We start from the raw sequence: 17,499 nt of genomic DNA, 5'->3' as shown, positions 1-17,499 counted from the left end.
CCAGCCAGTTGAGCATTGGGAGACGCGCTGGATCTGATGGTCATCGGAGTGTGAAAGTGAACCGCCGGGCGTTTTTTAAGAATTTAGGAAGGAACTTCTGCACTGAACTTCTGTAAACTGATTCAGATCTTCTGATTTTATGCATGCTGTAAAGCCAGGCTGGGTTTAGTTAAAGACTACAATCATTTATAGCACAACACGCAACGACCAAATGTCACAGTGGGGCCAACAAGCGCATTCGCCACACATCACAATTAGCATAATCCTCAAATATAATCTGGGATAATATATTTTCTCCACCAAAGTCGTTATAAGCATAGCACATTCCCAACTGTTTGCTGAATGCTAATTAAATCTCAACATGAATAAAAGAGTCCAATTCAATGCAAAAGATTAATTACAATTTTGAAACAGTCACACATTTCCTAGTTTGACCGTTTGGACCTTCTGTTGTGGGACATCTTGTGTGATGTACAGGACATACATACAGAAATATTAAAATCATGTATTGCCCACTATGTTAGAGTCTGGAGTGCAGCATTTGGAAGATTTTGTTTGTTTCCTACAGAGTTTGTACATAATGATTCAGTGTTACTTTACATTCATATTCATTTTAATTGATCTTTAAAATAAAGCAAATGGCATAAAGAGGGTCGGTTTTATTCTAACAAGGTTTCAACTGAGCCCCAAACATCACAATGGCTCCACTATTCTGAGAAGGATCTGAACCCCAAAAATAGTTCCACAAAACCCGTTGCCACTGAAATAACAATATGAAAAATTGAAGCACTTTTGCACAGCACTGTGTGTCAGTGATGTCAATTCTCTTCCTTACCTAGAAAAGCAATGTACTTTTAACAAAGGGTTGTGTATCCAGAACAGAAAATAACGGAACCCAGAGGACACAGGGCCAGGAGACAGCAGGACAGGACAGATTAGACACACCCTCTGAAGCAGTACGAACATATTTCCTCTTTTATTTACATTCCTTTTCAAATGTTAACATTTTAGCTATAACTCTTGATCAGCTTGGCATTTTTTTTTCCTCATTAAAATAAATTGGCACAAGTAAAACATATGTAGACAAAAGTTTATTTACACCATACAACATTTTTCTTTTTAAATATTTTATACAGGGCTGCAGATGAGAGAGCTTGCCGAGAGCCTTCAAGCAGGTTCTGCAGTATTAAAGTTGTGAAATATATTATTCATATAAAAGTGAGTATTACCTTTATTGCATTTAAAGCAATGAAGAATGTAGCTTGACAAACATTCATTTTAAATGACAGAAAAATCCTCTTTGCCTCGTTTTTTTTTTTATTTTATTTTTATTTTTTAATAATATAAAGTAAAAAGTGTAGTAATGGCCAAACAGACTGTTAAAAACTTTTTAAAAACCTGCATAAATATATACATTGTGCTTCCGGGCCCAGTTTCGTTAAATTAAAACTGAGACCGATGAAGCTGGGACGATGTGGAGGGTCGTTCTGCGTTTTTGAGGTTTCATCTAGAAAGATGCAAACCGGTCAAATCGAATTTGTTTCCATGGGTACATTGAAACACGTGATGGTAAATATCGTACACCCGGCTGCCCCCACTAAGTACACTAGTGAGAATACAAAAAGAAACACGGATTTTTTGTTTTTTGAGTGTTTTTTTCTTTTTTTTTCTTTTTTTAGCTCCCCCCATATTTTTATACTTCTTTTTTAAAATCTTATTGGCACATAATGTCCCTGCCATACTCTGTTAAATCCAGATATGTCTGCCAAGGCTGCAAGAAAAGTCCTTTGCTTCTCTAAGTGCAAAATAAATCGCTTTCCTCTTCCTGGCTTGCATGAAATCTCACCCGGTCTCAGACCTCGGTCTGGAAGTCTCCCTCCTGCACATCCAAGGGCAGGTTCACACACTTCTCCCACTCGGCCGCCGTCATCTCCAGAGAGTCTTTAGCGTCGTGTTCTAGAACATTCATTGTGGCGTAATTCTGGTATTCACAGGCGGGGTTGTAACTCTCCCAGGGGTTCTTGTTTGGCATCGTTTTATCCTGGAAACACACACACGGCCAGTGCTTTTATCGATTCACACAATGTCATCAATTATTTGTTTATTTCCAGCTACTGTCTGGCTGAAGAAACAAAGAAATGAATCACATTAATATAATATGTTAAACTATCAAAGACAGAATAAATATACAGCTGATAGCCTTCATGCATTATTCACTGAGGAATTACAGGTCCATGCAGGGAAACGATGGCGGCAGCCCGAGGGTTGAGCCACATTGAGGGTCGGCTGGTTGGCACTTGAGGCCGTTGTCCATTAGGCCACTACCCAGTCAACCTTCAACGGCATCCACTAAACTTCAAACTCTCCCATTGGCCGATGCCAGCGTCCCCATTGCAGACTGCATGTCTCCTTTAATGAAGTTAATTAAAGCCAGGGACTTTTTTAATACAACAGGAGGAGGACTGCCCTGCTCGATAGAGCACTAGAATCATTCCGGAAAGAGGCGGACGCATGAGATTCGGTTATTGTTTCCCACACAAACATCCTTGTGGTGGTTACTAAGCAACAAGCAGCGGATGACATTGTGCAGTGGGACTGATTGAAATGTGAGTGAGGAGCGGGATTACATGCAGCCGAGGGGAAATAATGTTGCCCTCAGCGCCTCCTGTCATACAGAGCTGTGCAAATAAATTAATAAATAAATACAGAGCGTGTGAATGCATGCAGCCGGGTCGCCACGGCCACCATCGACCACAGGGGTCCTTCCTCATCTTGAGTGACCTTTAAAAAACGAACACCCTAAATACGTCTGAAGGTCTCTTAATTACATGACGGTGTGTCCTTATCACTACGAAGGCAGGACGTGAGGAGCTCCATAGAACACAAGTTGCGGGTTCGACTGGGGCAGGGTTTGTAATAAATCACACACCAAGCGGTGATTTACTGAGAGAGCAAACAGAGGGGTAAATAAATAAAAAGGCATGTGCCGTCATAATGGCCGGATGCTTGAATGGATGCATTCTTAAAGGGAATGGGTGATCATGGCCTTCTTTCTCTCCCTTCTCTCTCACTGGCTGGTGGGTGTGCTGGGTTCAGGCTATTCTTCCACATGAATACATTGGCTGGATAACTATTAATTCAGTCCAATCGCTCACTTCCTGATGGGGGGTGCTGGTGCGGTTCAGAGCGGATCTCTAAATATGGCGTTCTCTCTTCCCCCTTCTAACTGGCCAAAAAAAAAAAAAAAAAATCCTGCGCCATCCTGCCAACCCTCTTTTTTTTTTTTTTTTACTCACCATGCTGCCCATATTTGGTATGTCTCGAAATCGGTCCAGGGTTTGAAATTTCTGATTCAGTTCCTGGAACAGCTCCATGTGTCTTTTCCTGGTGTGCATGACTTTCTGTAATGGCAAAGGTTTTCTGCACTTAAAGAAAGCCAATAAAGAAAATGAACCCTCCCCCTGGCCCTTTCATATTTATTATGGGATACGATGGTGCCCCTTCAATCAAATCTGACCTCCTGTTTAAACAAAACTCTCGGGTTTACCATTTTACCAATCTGGCAACACCTCACCTCCTCACTAGTTATTTAAAAAACCTGCATTTGTTCAAGTACACGTGTGTGTAGTTCTCTTTTCTCACTGAATTAGTTATGATGACCGTAGTATCTAAATGTACGCAGGTATGAAATGCGCCATGGATGTGGAGGGACTAAAATGGCGATGGGAGCCGCTACGCTGTGTGGCATCTGACAGCTTTTGCTTTTACTCTAACTACACCAATGCGCCAATAAATTTGATGTCAGGCCTGTGTAACTTCAATAAGCTTAAGTGCTACACAAAGTAGTTGTAAATTAAAGGACACACAGGGATGTGAACGGGGTGATCTTTCACCGGCTAACAGAAGCCTGAGTCATGCAGTTTGCCTGGAGGCGGTCTACTCACTTCAAAATCCAGGTCAGAGTACCGCGACTTCCTTCTCTGTGAAGGCAAAGAGCACAACAAAATAATGCATCACATACATGTTGAAACTTGCAATTAATCTGAAAAGCTTAATTATGCAAGAGACCAAAACAATCAACCCAGGAACCACTAAAGGTGTGAACCTTCACTCGTCTCACAATTCGATTTGATTACGATTATCAATGCCTCCATACCGATGCATCGCGATGCATCCCATGAATTTTCAAATACAAGAGTTAAGGTCTCGTACGCCTGTGTGGATGCTTTGGTTTGCTACAGCAAGCAGAACAACTGTCGCCGTTCAGTCGGCACTCGCATTGTAACAGTCGTATTATACTGGTAGCTCCTGTGGTCCCATTATTACTTCATTTTTGTATTACATATAAGCTGTTTGGCCACCACAGTCACTGCCAGCGCTACTTTTTCATGAGAATTTTAATGCCGCCGCCAGAAAAGCACCAAGCAATGTCATTATATAATCAACTGTGTTCTGCACTGCATTGATGCAGAATCCACGTCTGCATCGCGATGCATCGATTATATGATTATTTTAAACACCCCTCAGCTGCAAAACATCTTTCTATTGATATTAAACACTTCGAGAGACATTTTTTTTTTTAAATTTTGTATTAGCAACTAAGGAAAAAAATATATGAGCTGGAATTATGGGAGGAGGTTGTGATCAGCATATATTATTTACATTCAATATTTACATTAAAACCAATACAACACACATTGCTTCCAGATTAATTGCCAGCATTAAAGGTCCCACGACATTTTTTATCTGAATCTGATTCTAAAATCTTTTTCTGAAATTCAGCTGTGGTGCAGAATTTGAGCCACTTTGATCCAGTCCCACAATGACATTTCCCAGGATGCGCCGTTTCCTTGTTTGTTGCTTTAAATGATAATGAAGAGGAGAGAGGCGGGACGAGGAGGAAAGCGGCCTATAGAAGTTGCAGAAATTACGTCATCAACACCATTCACCAACCACAATGTTTGCCGCAGACAGGAAGTAGTCTCTGCGATTTTTTCACAAAAAAAATTTAATTAACCCACTGGTTCTTCAGGCTAATGTTTTAGGGGAGGGGTGGGATTATTCTCTGGGCGGAAAAAGCATGAGAAACGGGAGGTATCCTTTCCCCTTATGATGTCATAAGAGGATAAATTCCAGTTCTGACTTGTTTAGTTTGGTTCAGTTCAGAAACAGAAACAACATTCTCAAAATAATATGGACAAATCTCCAAAAATCTCTTGCAATTGTTCACAACAGAATAAATAAATAGATCTGGCTGATCTAAACTGATTAGTTGATTCTCAGTCTAGTGCTTGTTCTCTCCAAAAAATGTCTGCATAATTTCATTATGTAACACATCATATCTGTTCAATTGTCAAAATTAGTTAAGAACATGAACACCATATATATATTTCTTGAAACATTTGATAAATTCAGGAGAGTAATAGACAGAACTTGACTAACAAATGAGTTTCCCATGTTAGATAACCAACCAGTTTGCTGTGTGTGTTTTATATATATATTACACACACACACACACACACACACACACACACACACACACACACACACACACACACACATATATATATATATATAGATAGAGCTCGGCCAGGGCAGTACATTTGAAGAATGAACATGGAGGTACCTCGTCAGGTTAATGAACAAGGGCAACTTCCTGCTTAAGGAAAAGGGGGAGGAAGAATAAGACGAAGAGGAGTGAGGAGGAGGAGTAAGGATGCGTGTTGGTGGAATGGGGCAAGAGGCCGAGGAGAAAGTTGTGAAACTTTATTTACAGCAGCAGGCTAGATATCATTTTTTTTCTGTGTTTATATTTTGTACATAATACATTGTTCATTTTATTTGTATCTACTCTAATATATGGAAGTGTGCGTGTGAATAAAAATGGTAACAATTTCCTTGGCAGTATGAGTGCAGTATGTGTAAATGTAAAGCTATGGAGGCTGCTCTTACTGTAAAAGACTTTTCAGTTTTATACATAAATGTATTTCATTAGCTAGACCTCTGCCATGGTGACAAAACATTTAGGCATTATGGCTTGCAGTGCTTGCACAATGCCAAAGAGACCATGCATTTGGGGGACACTGACTATTAATATGAGAAAGGAATTTAGTTTTGACATATGGGGGAACCAGTTTGGGATGAGTTTTCGCAAGTCATCCATGGTGATGTGCTGAACCATCCAAGCTATTTTGGCAAAAGCAATAAGTGAATGCAAATGAGCCAAAGCAATTGAAGAAGATCTTTGAAATTTTTATGGGAAAGGTATTTGGTTTTAAAGCATGTGTTGAGAGCAATATAAACTTTTACTAGTGACCTGTAATGTGCCGAACTGTAAGACTGTTTGGCCAAATGACCTTATAGTTTTAAGAAACTAATTTCTGCTTCAAGAAATAAGCCAAACCAATGGAGGAAAACTCTACTGTTAAAAAATCTCACAAAGTGAAATTTTCATGTAATTGGACCTTTAATGTTTAAAACAGGAGCTAAGGGCAGTGCTAAGGATGGGGCTTGTTAGGGTAAGATGTCCTCAGGATTTCCACAAAATTTGTAAAAAATGCTTTTTAATTGATGTGTAATTATTTATGTCCCCCATAACGCAATCTTTAATGATCTTTTTTCTTTAGTGATGGGTTTAAAATGGGAGGAGCCCGATGATTGACAGCTCTCTTGCACACTACTTGCTCATTGTGAATTATTTAAACCAAGCACATTAAACATCATTAAGCTATTTATGTAAATCCCAAGGATGTCTTTAACCATTTGTTGCGCAGCGCTCCACTTGGTGCCAGATGAAAAATGGCTGCATTAGTCTGTAAAGTGCTCGTGCTGTGACTGACCTCTAAAGAACTCATGGAGATGGTGGAGCCCGTCTCGCTCTTGGACAGCCCGCCACTCTCCTCCATCTCGGCCAGGAAGTTTTTGACAGCGGTGCGGGGTTCGAAGGGCAGGCTCTGCATGTGCTCCCCCGCCCCAGGGAACTGCTGCTCCAGGCCCATGGTCATGTGCTCCATCCCCGGGGGGCTCATGTTGAAGTCGGGGCTGACCTTGTAGTGCATCAGCCTCTCATGGGGCAGAGTGTCCATGGGGATGTTCATCTTGCTGTCCTCCTTCAGCAGGGTGGGCACACTCCCCACCCCCGAGGAAGTGGCTGCCGCCCCGGCCGTGGCAGCTGACGCCCTGGGCATCACAATGTAGTCGGGCTCCATCTGGCCCTGTGCAGGGTGTCCGCTCAGCTCGTGGCCACCAATATCCTGCTCGCTCTGGCGCATTGTGTCGTCGGTGCACAGGTAGACGGTCCGGCGCATTTCGCTGGTGCTATCGCCCAGGCGCTGGTCGCCCAGGTCGCCCATGCCCATCGACATGTGCAGCCCCGACGGCTGCTGGATGATCACCTTGGACATGATGTTTCCGGGCAACGTGGAGTAATTGAGGGTCTCGGGACCCTTCTCCTCCTCGTCATTGAGGGAGATCCGGGACAGCGTTCCAGTGATGGTGGCGGCGCGGCAGGAGCCCATGTCTTTGTGTAGCGCTGGAGAAAGAAAACAGAGACTTTAGATGTGATTTACAGTCAACTGAGCACCATGATGGCTTCCATCTGCTTGACTTAATTGGTTTAATACACATAAGTCTGAGTTTATGATTATGAACTGTTGTAAGTACCCATGATGAATGATGGCTACATAACAGACTTACTTCCTGTGCCGGCACCCTATATAATCAGACACATGCAATATGTAAATATCACAAACAGCAGGGAAAGCCTTGTAGACAGGCCTGTCACAATTATTACATAATAGCCTGATCAATACACACACACACACACACACACACACACACACTGTGCTCAGTGTAAATGAGTACACCCTCTTTACAAAGCATGAAGTTAATCAGTGAACAAAACAAAAATTCCAGAAATTTCACAAGGCTGGGTTTTATTCAAGACTTGTTTAACTCCATAACATGAAATTAAGGTTAATAATATAAATAGATCACAAAATTTTCAGTTTGACCCTAAATTGGTTGAAGCAAGAATGAATACCCCGCAACAACAAAAAAAAAAAAACAGATTTTCGAGGACAGAACCAAGTATTCTAGGCGTGGAATGAACAAGTTGGCGACATATTTCAACATCTATCTTTTTCCATTCTTCAAGAATAGCCCCTTTTAGAGCCTGGATGCTGGATGGAGAGTGAATTCACCACTGTGTTCGATGTGATACTAGATACAAGATACTATTCCTGATCACAGAATAAAACCAAGCAGAATGAAAATGTTTATTCATTCAATTTCTGATGTACTTTTTATTACCATGCTCATGGTCCATGAAGGTTCTCTTCATGAAGAGTACCTTTACACTATCATTGTACTATGAGCTTACTCTAAAACATTAGATAGAACTAAAAAAGAGACAATGACTTATCTCATTGTAATTGTATCTATGACAATGAAGTGGCAGATTAAGTCATTTTTTTTTCTACACCTTTCCTTTCTTACTTTGTACCTTTGACCTTCAAAAAACCCAGATGCATATCCAAGCCAGTCTGGCTGCCTTGTCAGAAATGCCCAGTGCGGCACCAGAACAGCATGTTCTGTACTGCAGAGGTGTTTGGGGGGCGTTTTAATCTTCGCCTCCTAAATCCAAAGGGAATTACCACCGCTATTCACACACGGCCTGCAAGGAGACGGGAAGGTCAGCCACACAGCCAGACGGGATCCAGCACCTCTGCTGTTGTTGTCGGCCTGGAAAACAGCGCTGTGTGTGAGGAGCTGCGGCAGGCAGGGGGAAGGGGGATTTAATAAGAACAGACCGGCCAAAGGGTTCCAGTCACTCCACAAAAGCCATACAAACTAGACAACTACAGAACTACAGTTAGCTACCGATGGCAAGTGACTGATTTCTCCTCCAGGTTAATATTTTAGATATGAGAGCATCTGAAGAACTTTTGTTACGGTCACATTTGCCTGACCAGACGTGATGCTGATGTCCGGCCACACCTCTTACAGATGGTGTGGCGGCTCTGTACCTGGGAATGCATTATTCATCCAGGCATACGAGTTTGTGACCTCCCCCTGTCCCTGCTCCAGAAAAGGCCTGCCTCCACCGGCACTGGAGTCACCGCATGCGCCAGCAGCTTGAACTGTTCCGCCAATCTCTCTGCGCAGTCAGGGTCCCCTCCTCCAACTGACTGAAGAGCTGTTCTCGCGCTCGTCCTCACTCAGGAACACTGGCAACTGCAGCCATGCATCATGTCCCTCTGTGGGCAAGGCGAGCCACCCTTCCTACCGCACTATTAATAATAACGACACCATGCATGCATGCAATGCAATCCTAGTCATTTCCCAAACCTTCATTATAACTACCTCTGTTATATTGACTAATATTTCTATAATATCATCATTCCATTTTGCACATTTATTATTCATTTCACTAGTTTAGCGCGGTCTGTCTCATTGTTGTCTGTTTTGTAGTGGGCACCATGACAGGCGCCCGGGGAGCAGTGTGTGGGGACGGGGCACCTCGGTGGCACCTTGGCAGATCAGGATTCGAACCGGCAACCTTCTGATCATGGGGCTGCTTCCTTAAACACTATGCAACCACTGCCCACCACTTTCATTTCACTTTCACTTCCTGTAGCTGAAAAGCTCAACTTAAATGTGTCTCCATGCCACCTCTCACAATTGAAGGATCAATTGAAGGAGGTATTTTAATAAATTCCATCCCAGAAATTGGAGAGTTACATTTTTTTCTTTCTTTATGATTTCAGGGATGACTCCAGCCCATGGAGCATTACACAGGGTGGTGCGTTTCGGTTCCTGGCTGCTACATTCTGGCATGAAGAACGTGCGAGACTGCACTGCCCACAGAGATATCATGGGTACTGTGCTGTCCATCTCATTCAGTGCAGAACATGTTCATCTCCAGCCTCTTGACTGTTTTAACCTTTCTTTTCAACAAAGACTGGGTAATTGGCAACAATGCAATATAAAAAATGTCCTATGTGGAAACAGAAATCCATTTTTGAAAAATAATTCTTCAAAGTCTTCTCCAGGTATAAAGAAACTAAATCCAATCCAAATCAAATACACTTACAATCCAGATCAAATACACAGTGGCATTGGGTTGATAACAGTAAGGCATCCGGTTCTCTACTCACACAACATAATTACTGCTAATGACTGGGTGTCCGCCGTGCTCAGGAGTCCTGCTGAGGAACTGAAGAACTTGCCTCTAAGTAAAGCCTCCCAGCTATTTCCTCAAGGCAAGCAGTTTAAAGAGCAAACATGGGAGGGGGAGCTCATATGGACCAGGATATACTCGTGGTATGGCATCATCAGAACCAAAAGGTGCAAATGATGACATTATTTTTAATGCATTCAAAATGAATGCTCCAGTTGGAAAGCACTCGGAAAAAAAAAAAATTTACAATTTAATATAAAGGGTCTCCTTAAGGGTTCCTTCCCATAGGAGGGAACGAAGGAGAGTTGGAAGATTATAAATCCTATATTTTTGTTAAACACCGGCCTTGTCCCGTCACAGAGAAATGTGCATGCAGACAGTTACAATTATCGAGTTTCGTGTTACGGTGTCATCATCCCAACATTCCCGATTGTTTGCACCTGTGTTGTTGTTATAGATGGTTGCCTGTTGTTTCCCCTCCTTTTCGGGCTGTTAATTGTTCTTCCTGTTCTTCATGTAAGTCATGTTGGGTATTAAATCCCCTTTGTTAGTAGTCGTGCGTTTGCGCCCATCCTTCCTTGTGCCACCGTGCCACCGAGACAGAAACTGCTGTCTTCCTCAACTTGTACACTTAAGTTGTGTAGTTGCTGTGGTTTGTGTGGTGCACAGAGGTTTCATTCAATAGAAGTCATTCAATTGAATAAATGATATCAGCACAAATAATAGTAAAAATAACAATAATGTCACTTATTGCTCAACTGCAAGGCTGGATTTTTGTTCAGGAACTGCACAATGTGATACGGTTTCTGTTCCTGATCATGTAATATGAGGCTTTTTGTTCATATTCGGATTTGAGCGCGTCTAAAGGCCGATTGATTGTGGTGGAATGTGCCATTTATCATTTTTAACAGAGCGAGCTCTGCTCCGAGGCGCTTATTGTTACCAGCACAGAAAAAGCTATAATGCAGCTAAGAAGATCATTAGTTCCACATTAGTGTCGATTTTATGGACAGCTGACGAGGCCTTTTTCACCACGAAAGCCTGGAGTCGGCTTCACGTTCCAGACCTTTGGGATATTCTTTCATGGTCTTCTGAAAATTTTTGGACTCCAAATGCTAAAGTAATTAGAGGCTCATTAATACAAAACCATCTGCTTCTTACCTGATCGACAGGCGATGTCCACGTCTTTCTCAAAGTCTGTCTGTTGTGGAGAGAAAAAAAAAGGAACGCGATGAATCGCCACCCTGCACACGGCCCCTGTGAACAACACGCTGAATGCGCGCTAACTAAGAGCCACTGCTTTCATCGCCGCCATCATTCGAATCAGGACCCTCCTGTCGGTCCTCTGTGGCTCTGAGGTGGGTTTTAATTGTTCGACTGAACTGGCAATTTCGCTTTACCCACAGAAAGCCTCGTCTGAACAACATGCCGCATTCCCACCACAGTATTGCATCTGAACTGGAGATGCCCCTCACATTCATAAACTCCGCTGTGAAAATGGCTTCTATCAAAGAGACATTAGGACACAAATGGCAGCTGGTGATGATTACATGGCAGCGGTTTTTCCTTTTCGGTGCAGCATGATCAAGCGCTTGCTGTGGCATTTGGGAGGTCAGTTAAAGGCTGCTGCCTTATTAAAGGAAATAGGAATAGAGAACCGGACCAAACAAACGGCTGCATGGACGTGCATGAGACCCGAAGCGAAGGGAAGCCACAACATCCGTTTAGATATAAGAGAAGCCACGCGCCACGTAATTACAGTTTAAGCAAAGGGCCATTTGCAAAAACGGCCAAGGCTACAGAAACAATCTCTCAACGGAGCGGAATCGTATTACACACGGAATAAAGCAGGTGATGAATTGCATTAAGGGGATTCTGTTAAATGGAGGTCAAAGGATTATGCGAAGTGAATTGGTGTATCATTAATAACAGGAAGAGTGTTACCCTCTCCTTAAAATGACTTCTGCAGTTTGTGGGAATGTGATCCAAGATATGCATCATAAACACCTCCATCACTTATAATGGGATTTTGTCTCTGCGGTTGAGGCTCGGTGGAAATAAACAAAACTATTCCAGCATGCCTGTCAAATCACATCAATTGTTGTCACAGAAAAAAAAAAAAAAAGTCATACCATTATCTGGGCATGGCCATTAGGGAAGGTTCCCGTGGCGTCACCGGTGATCGGGTCCTGACAGTTTCGCAGTCGACACCTGAAGGCATCTTGGACCTGGTCACAATCACGTTCATTATGCAACCGGGTGCAACTGAATGAGTTTACAGACCTGAAACATCCATTCAAGTAAATCTCGAACCATGCTTTATTTCAGAATGTATTTTTTTTTGTTGCATTAAATAATCCCTCAACCCCAGTTTAATGGTACATGTGCACACCTGTCCTCACGGGGTCAGACATTGTGAACGGATCAGCGGACATTGCGGGTTGTCCAGATTATGGCAGGAAGTTGGGGGATTAAAGATACAGAAGGGCGGGTCGTAACCCCGGCAACTCTCACCTCCCTCCTCAGGACACAGTGGACCATCACGATGACGAATCCCTGCAGCGAATCGAAGACGGCGAACAGTATCTGGAAGAGTATTGAGCGCTTGTCCGTCATGGCCAGCACAGCAGACATCCAGGTCAGGGCCAGCAGTGGCAGAACCACGCAGGAGCTCCAGAGCGACGCCCTGTGGAAACATCGCGCTGTTCAAACGCTACTCTTCTGTTTGTTACACCTGTTGCATGCTGGGACTGCGCCGTCCTCCGGATCACTTTCACGAGGCCGAGGCGACGAAATGACCTTTCCTCTCGCGCCCGTCCGGCCGCTTGACTAAATCTAATATTAGCGCTGAGGCAGGTGCTGTCCGGGCGGGGACGACACACTCGGCTATGCAGGCAACATAATCGTATTGATTTCCCGAGACGTCAGCGGGCACTTACATGGCGTTGCTGGCCGTGGTTGCGGATAAAGCAGCTGTTGAGACCACGCCGCATTTGGCACATTTGAGAGTTAGTCCTGTATGAGGTTCGCTCATCTGCCTGCAGGAGAAAGCAGAGCAGAAATGAGGGTGTTGGCCCAAAAAGCCAGGCAAGAAAAGAGTGAGATGGCCGCGCTTCAGATTATGCAGATTAGCAGACAGGAGCGAATGGAGGCAGCTAAAGATTTCACTTGCTGGTCTGATTCTGCCAAAAGAAAAATGCTGCATCTCTCCCTGGGAGATCTGACCTCCTTCTCTTCTTTATTTGATTAATTTCCTCCCGACTCCAAGGAGAGAAAAGGCCCTTTCATCTTCAGCTCCGGGTGTGTTTACCGCGCGCGTGTGTGAGAGTGTGAAAAACACGTATAGGAACAGGATGCGTGTGTGAGAGAGTGAGAAGTGTGTGTGTGTGTGAGGGTTTTAAGGTGGAAAGTATGTGTAAGAGATTTGTAACGCTTTCAAACAACAATTTGGAAGAAAACACCACCAAATGAATCCTACTGTAAAAGTGTATGAATTCATCTGTAAACTTCAATAACTCCAGGATTGGAGATGTCACAAATTTCCTTGGTTTGTCACCGAATGATATGACAAGGAATGAAATGCTACAAATCCTGTGACATTGTCTGTACAATCAATTATATTCATTCAAATTCACCAATTTTCTTGAACCTGTTTTATGTGTAGAAGGTCCTAATAACAAAAATGGGAAGTACTGCAGAGGTGTTTGGGTCCACAGCAGCTGTATTTGTTGAAAGTTGCTGTTTTCTAGTCTTGTTTCAGCCTGGCCTATTCCTGTAAAACTCCACAAAACCCTCTATAAATCCTTCTAAGGAACACACAATTTAAAACAGAAATGACAGAACCAATCTCTCTGCCCAACAATAGGTGGTGGGACGCAGTGTACTCATACCCATACCGAAGACCCATATTTATCCAGATTTTACAGTAAAAATGTCTGATGGTTTTCCTCGATAGAAAATGGTGGAAATACAGCAGCAGCCTGACGCGAGTGAAGGGGCAGCCAGTGAAGCAACTTAATACTTAGTACACATCCTACAACACATCCTACTACTGCAAGTGTTATGTAATAGAAGCTGACTCTGTTTGTCACTCCTGTACTATTGTCACGTGTTTTACTTTACAAAAGTTTACTGATATGAATGTAGCTTTGATATTGCTACTCTGCTGACTTTAAGTCATTAAAAAAAATTATCAGAAATGTGAATATAAATGTGAAATGTTTTTATACAGCACTCAATGTGTGTATGTTTTGTATTAACACCCAACAAAAAAAAGGTAAAAAAAAAAAAAAAGGTAAAAACCCCACATAATTCTATAAAACTGTTGGAAATGAATTTTTTTTTAACATAATACAGATGTGCCTTCAGACACAAATTTAAAAAACAACATTGACATAGTTATTATCTCCCTCAAAAAACATAAAAAAATGTGTGTGTGTGTGTGTGTCTGTGTTCCACCTTACCCAGCTCGGTGTTTGAGCTTCTTGTCCAGAATGCCGTCTCTGGAGACCAGCTTATTGAAGACCAGGATCCCAATCACCATGTTGACCTGTGGGACGGTGGGTCAGAGGTCATTCATCCTGCTTCCGGCTGCCAGGAGACCTCTCACTCAGTCACATGGCATTTCTACTGCATCAGTTTTCCAATTCGTTCAAGCAAATAAAAAGCCGGGGGGAAGTGCAGCTCAGTCGTGACCCACACACACGTAAATTCTCAGCTGGTCTCATCACAGCTCAGGGGTCGCTCAAGTGGCGATGAACCCAACAGCCTGAAGCCATCTTGGGTGACGTCACCAGCCCCGCGCTGCGAGACGGTGGGCGGTGCGGGTGACGCTCCGGGCTCCCGTGCCGACGCGGCAGCACAGTAATAATAAGTGCAGTGGGGCTGTGCTTACTACTACACTTGTGCATATTTGTGAAGGAGACATGCTACCTATCACGAAGCAGGCATTTAAGTGCTTTCTTCCTCCCTGGACAGGTTAAAAGCAGTCAGGACTAAGATGAGTTCAATTTGTTAAACCGAGGGATCGGATATAAGAGGGGTGGCTGGCAGAAAATCTGCGTTGCAAATTTATGCGCCTGTGCTCAGTCCACATTACCTTTAACAAGGCAGCCTTCAGAATATTTACTTGGTTACAGTCAATTCGTGCTGATGTTTTATTCATGCTAATATGCAAGAAGCAAACTGACAAATTCACGACCCAGAAGTTGTAGAAAATTAAAAATGATAGTAACCATACAGCCCAGCTGTATTTCAAACACGTATTACTGACTGAATTTATGTATTCAGTAATCAGGCATCACCGCGCAAACACTGGTTTGAGGCGTCCGTGTGCTTCATCCTGCTTTTGTTCTGTGTCTTTATTCCATGTTCTTATATGTTAATAACTTATATGTTACTAAATATAAAAGGATCAGGCTATGGTGCTGATCCCAGTGTTGTTCTTTGCTCCGTTGGCTTCATCTGGCTTCAGGTGCTTGATGCACAGAGATGCAGCCACCTGAGGCTGAAAACTCATTTAGATACACAGGTTGCCACTTAGAGCGGTACTAAGAGAACAGTAATAAGGGCTGGATCGTTCTGTCTAATGACATGGGACGCCAGGGCGACAGCGGTGAGGGAGAATGGTGAGCCTCCTTTTGCTTGGGGGCTTATCTGTCGGTGGTTTGATGCACGCTGCTCTGAATGAATGAATACGTGCCATGGGTAAACTGTGCTGGCAATCAGTCCCTCACAAATAATGCTCTATCAGTTATAATCCATCACCAGCAGGTGTTACATTATTCATGTGCGATGCGTTCTATTGTTTTTCTTTATGTGGGTTTAAGCTCTGAAGCAGGTCTGTTTACTGTTAATCCATAACTGGGGATTCCCGATCAGGGCCATGCTGCAGGTCCGGTTACATGAACTACTGGGACACGGCAGTCACTTTGCACATTATGCAGATAATAGCATGATTACATCAGATGAGGGACGTTTCAACCAGCTGACCACAGAGGGTGTTTTTCTGCATTTTGTGGATTTTTCTTTTCTTTTGGCCCTCATGCCGGTTTCTTTTGTGCATTAGTTAAATGAAGACTGTTTTTTTAAGAGCCCTGTCTTAGGTTTTCCCAACTTTGAAATACTGGAGTTGGAAGCAGAAACGGGTCACATTTAACTCATGGACATCATGATGAGACAAGCTGCTGCTAGATATAAAACTCCAGCATTAATAATAAAGCGAGTCTTTGCAACCAGACTTCCAGCTTGGAACTTCATTAGCAACAGGCCCCTTTTTTTTTTATAATTGTGGACTAATGTATGATGATAATAAGAGATGCAATTTAAAAATGTGCTGTCAGTAAAAGTACTTGGGGAAAAAGATTCTGAGAAAAAAGATTCCCTCTCCTACCTAGGTTATTCTAGGTATACTCATTAATTACAGCAAGACTACCATTCGCTAGACATCCTGCAACATGGACCAAATCATGGCTTTCAAATCCACATGCTGGGTTGCTTCATTACACATGATAACGTGGTCAATTACCAGGTTATGGGATTTAGGGAAAAAAGTTAAATGTTATACACGTATAAATGTTATAACACTAACCAGAACCACAGCTGCTGCAGGTCCCACAAAGGCGTAGAGCAGACCTCCTTCCAGAGAGAGCCAGCAGCTGAGGAGCGGAGATCAGACATCAGCACGGGCCTCGTAAACTTCAACTCAACTCATTAAGTTAATGGTGCACTGCTACATACAGCTGTAGCTTCCCCAAATATCTGGGGACCTGGGCCCATATGCTGCGTCTCACATGAGAAAGCTTTACAGAGGAGTCGGAAAGAGAACTTCAGACAATGCTTGGGCACTGGAACCCAGTGGGGGGGCTTATAAGTAAACTGTTTTTTTTTTGTCATTTTAGTCCATCAGAGATTTCTCTAAAGTCGTAATTACTTTCTCAACCTTGTTAACTTTGAGCTATGGCCTAGCGGGTCATATCCCCACACACTGCTCCCTGGGCGCTTTTGGCTCCCATGGCTGCCCACTGCTCACTAAGGTCATGGTTTAAATACAGAGGACACATTTCATTGTGTGCTAATCTATGCTGTGTGGCACAATGACAAAAACAATCACTTTCACGTCCAGGAAGAAAAACACGTCTTACTATTGAGGGGTCCCGTAGCCTTTTGCTTTGGTGAATCCCATTGATATGGCAACCACCAGAGCGGGTAATCCTGAGAAGGTAAAAGTGAGTCGTCAGCATCCATTAATGTCACAGCTCTTCACAACAGTCTGGTGTGTGTGTGTTTCTGTGGCATCCCAGCCATGTGCATGAAAACAC

General features: G+C 43.1%; 1 protein-coding gene across 5 annotated transcripts in view; it reads right to left on the bottom strand.

Annotated features, from left to right (window-relative positions):
- Positions 1-954: 954 nt before the first annotated feature.
- adgrb3 (adhesion G protein-coupled receptor B3) overlaps positions 955-17,499 on the bottom strand; it is a 127,063-nt gene continuing 110,518 nt past the window's right edge. For 3 of the 5 annotated variants that reach the window (XM_028989248.1, XM_028989252.1, XM_028989249.1), the window contains 11 exons: positions 17,323-17,392; positions 16,770-16,836; positions 14,644-14,729; positions 13,120-13,218; positions 12,695-12,866; positions 12,313-12,408; positions 11,342-11,381; positions 6,840-7,531; positions 3,945-3,980; positions 3,297-3,401; positions 1,853-2,041 (listed from right to left, as the gene is read on the bottom strand). In XM_028989248.1, the coding sequence (XP_028845081.1) occupies positions 1,853-2,041; positions 3,297-3,401; positions 3,945-3,980; positions 6,840-7,531; positions 11,342-11,381; positions 12,313-12,408; positions 12,695-12,866; positions 13,120-13,218; positions 14,644-14,729; positions 16,770-16,836; positions 17,323-17,392 (1,652 nt within the window). Of the gene's footprint in view, positions 2,042-3,296; positions 3,402-3,944; positions 3,981-6,839; positions 7,532-11,341; positions 11,382-12,312; positions 12,409-12,694; positions 12,867-13,119; positions 13,219-14,643; positions 14,730-16,769; positions 16,837-17,322; positions 17,393-17,499 lie in introns of all 5 variants that reach the window. The other 2 variants (XM_028989250.1, XM_028989251.1) reach the window with 2 other exon arrangements.

This window comes from Denticeps clupeoides, chromosome 8 (assembly GCF_900700375.1).
Source record: "Denticeps clupeoides chromosome 8, fDenClu1.1, whole genome shotgun sequence".
Classification (NCBI taxonomy): domain Eukaryota; kingdom Metazoa; phylum Chordata; class Actinopteri; order Clupeiformes; family Denticipitidae; genus Denticeps; species Denticeps clupeoides.
This window is presented reverse-complemented; position numbering and strand designations above follow the sequence as displayed.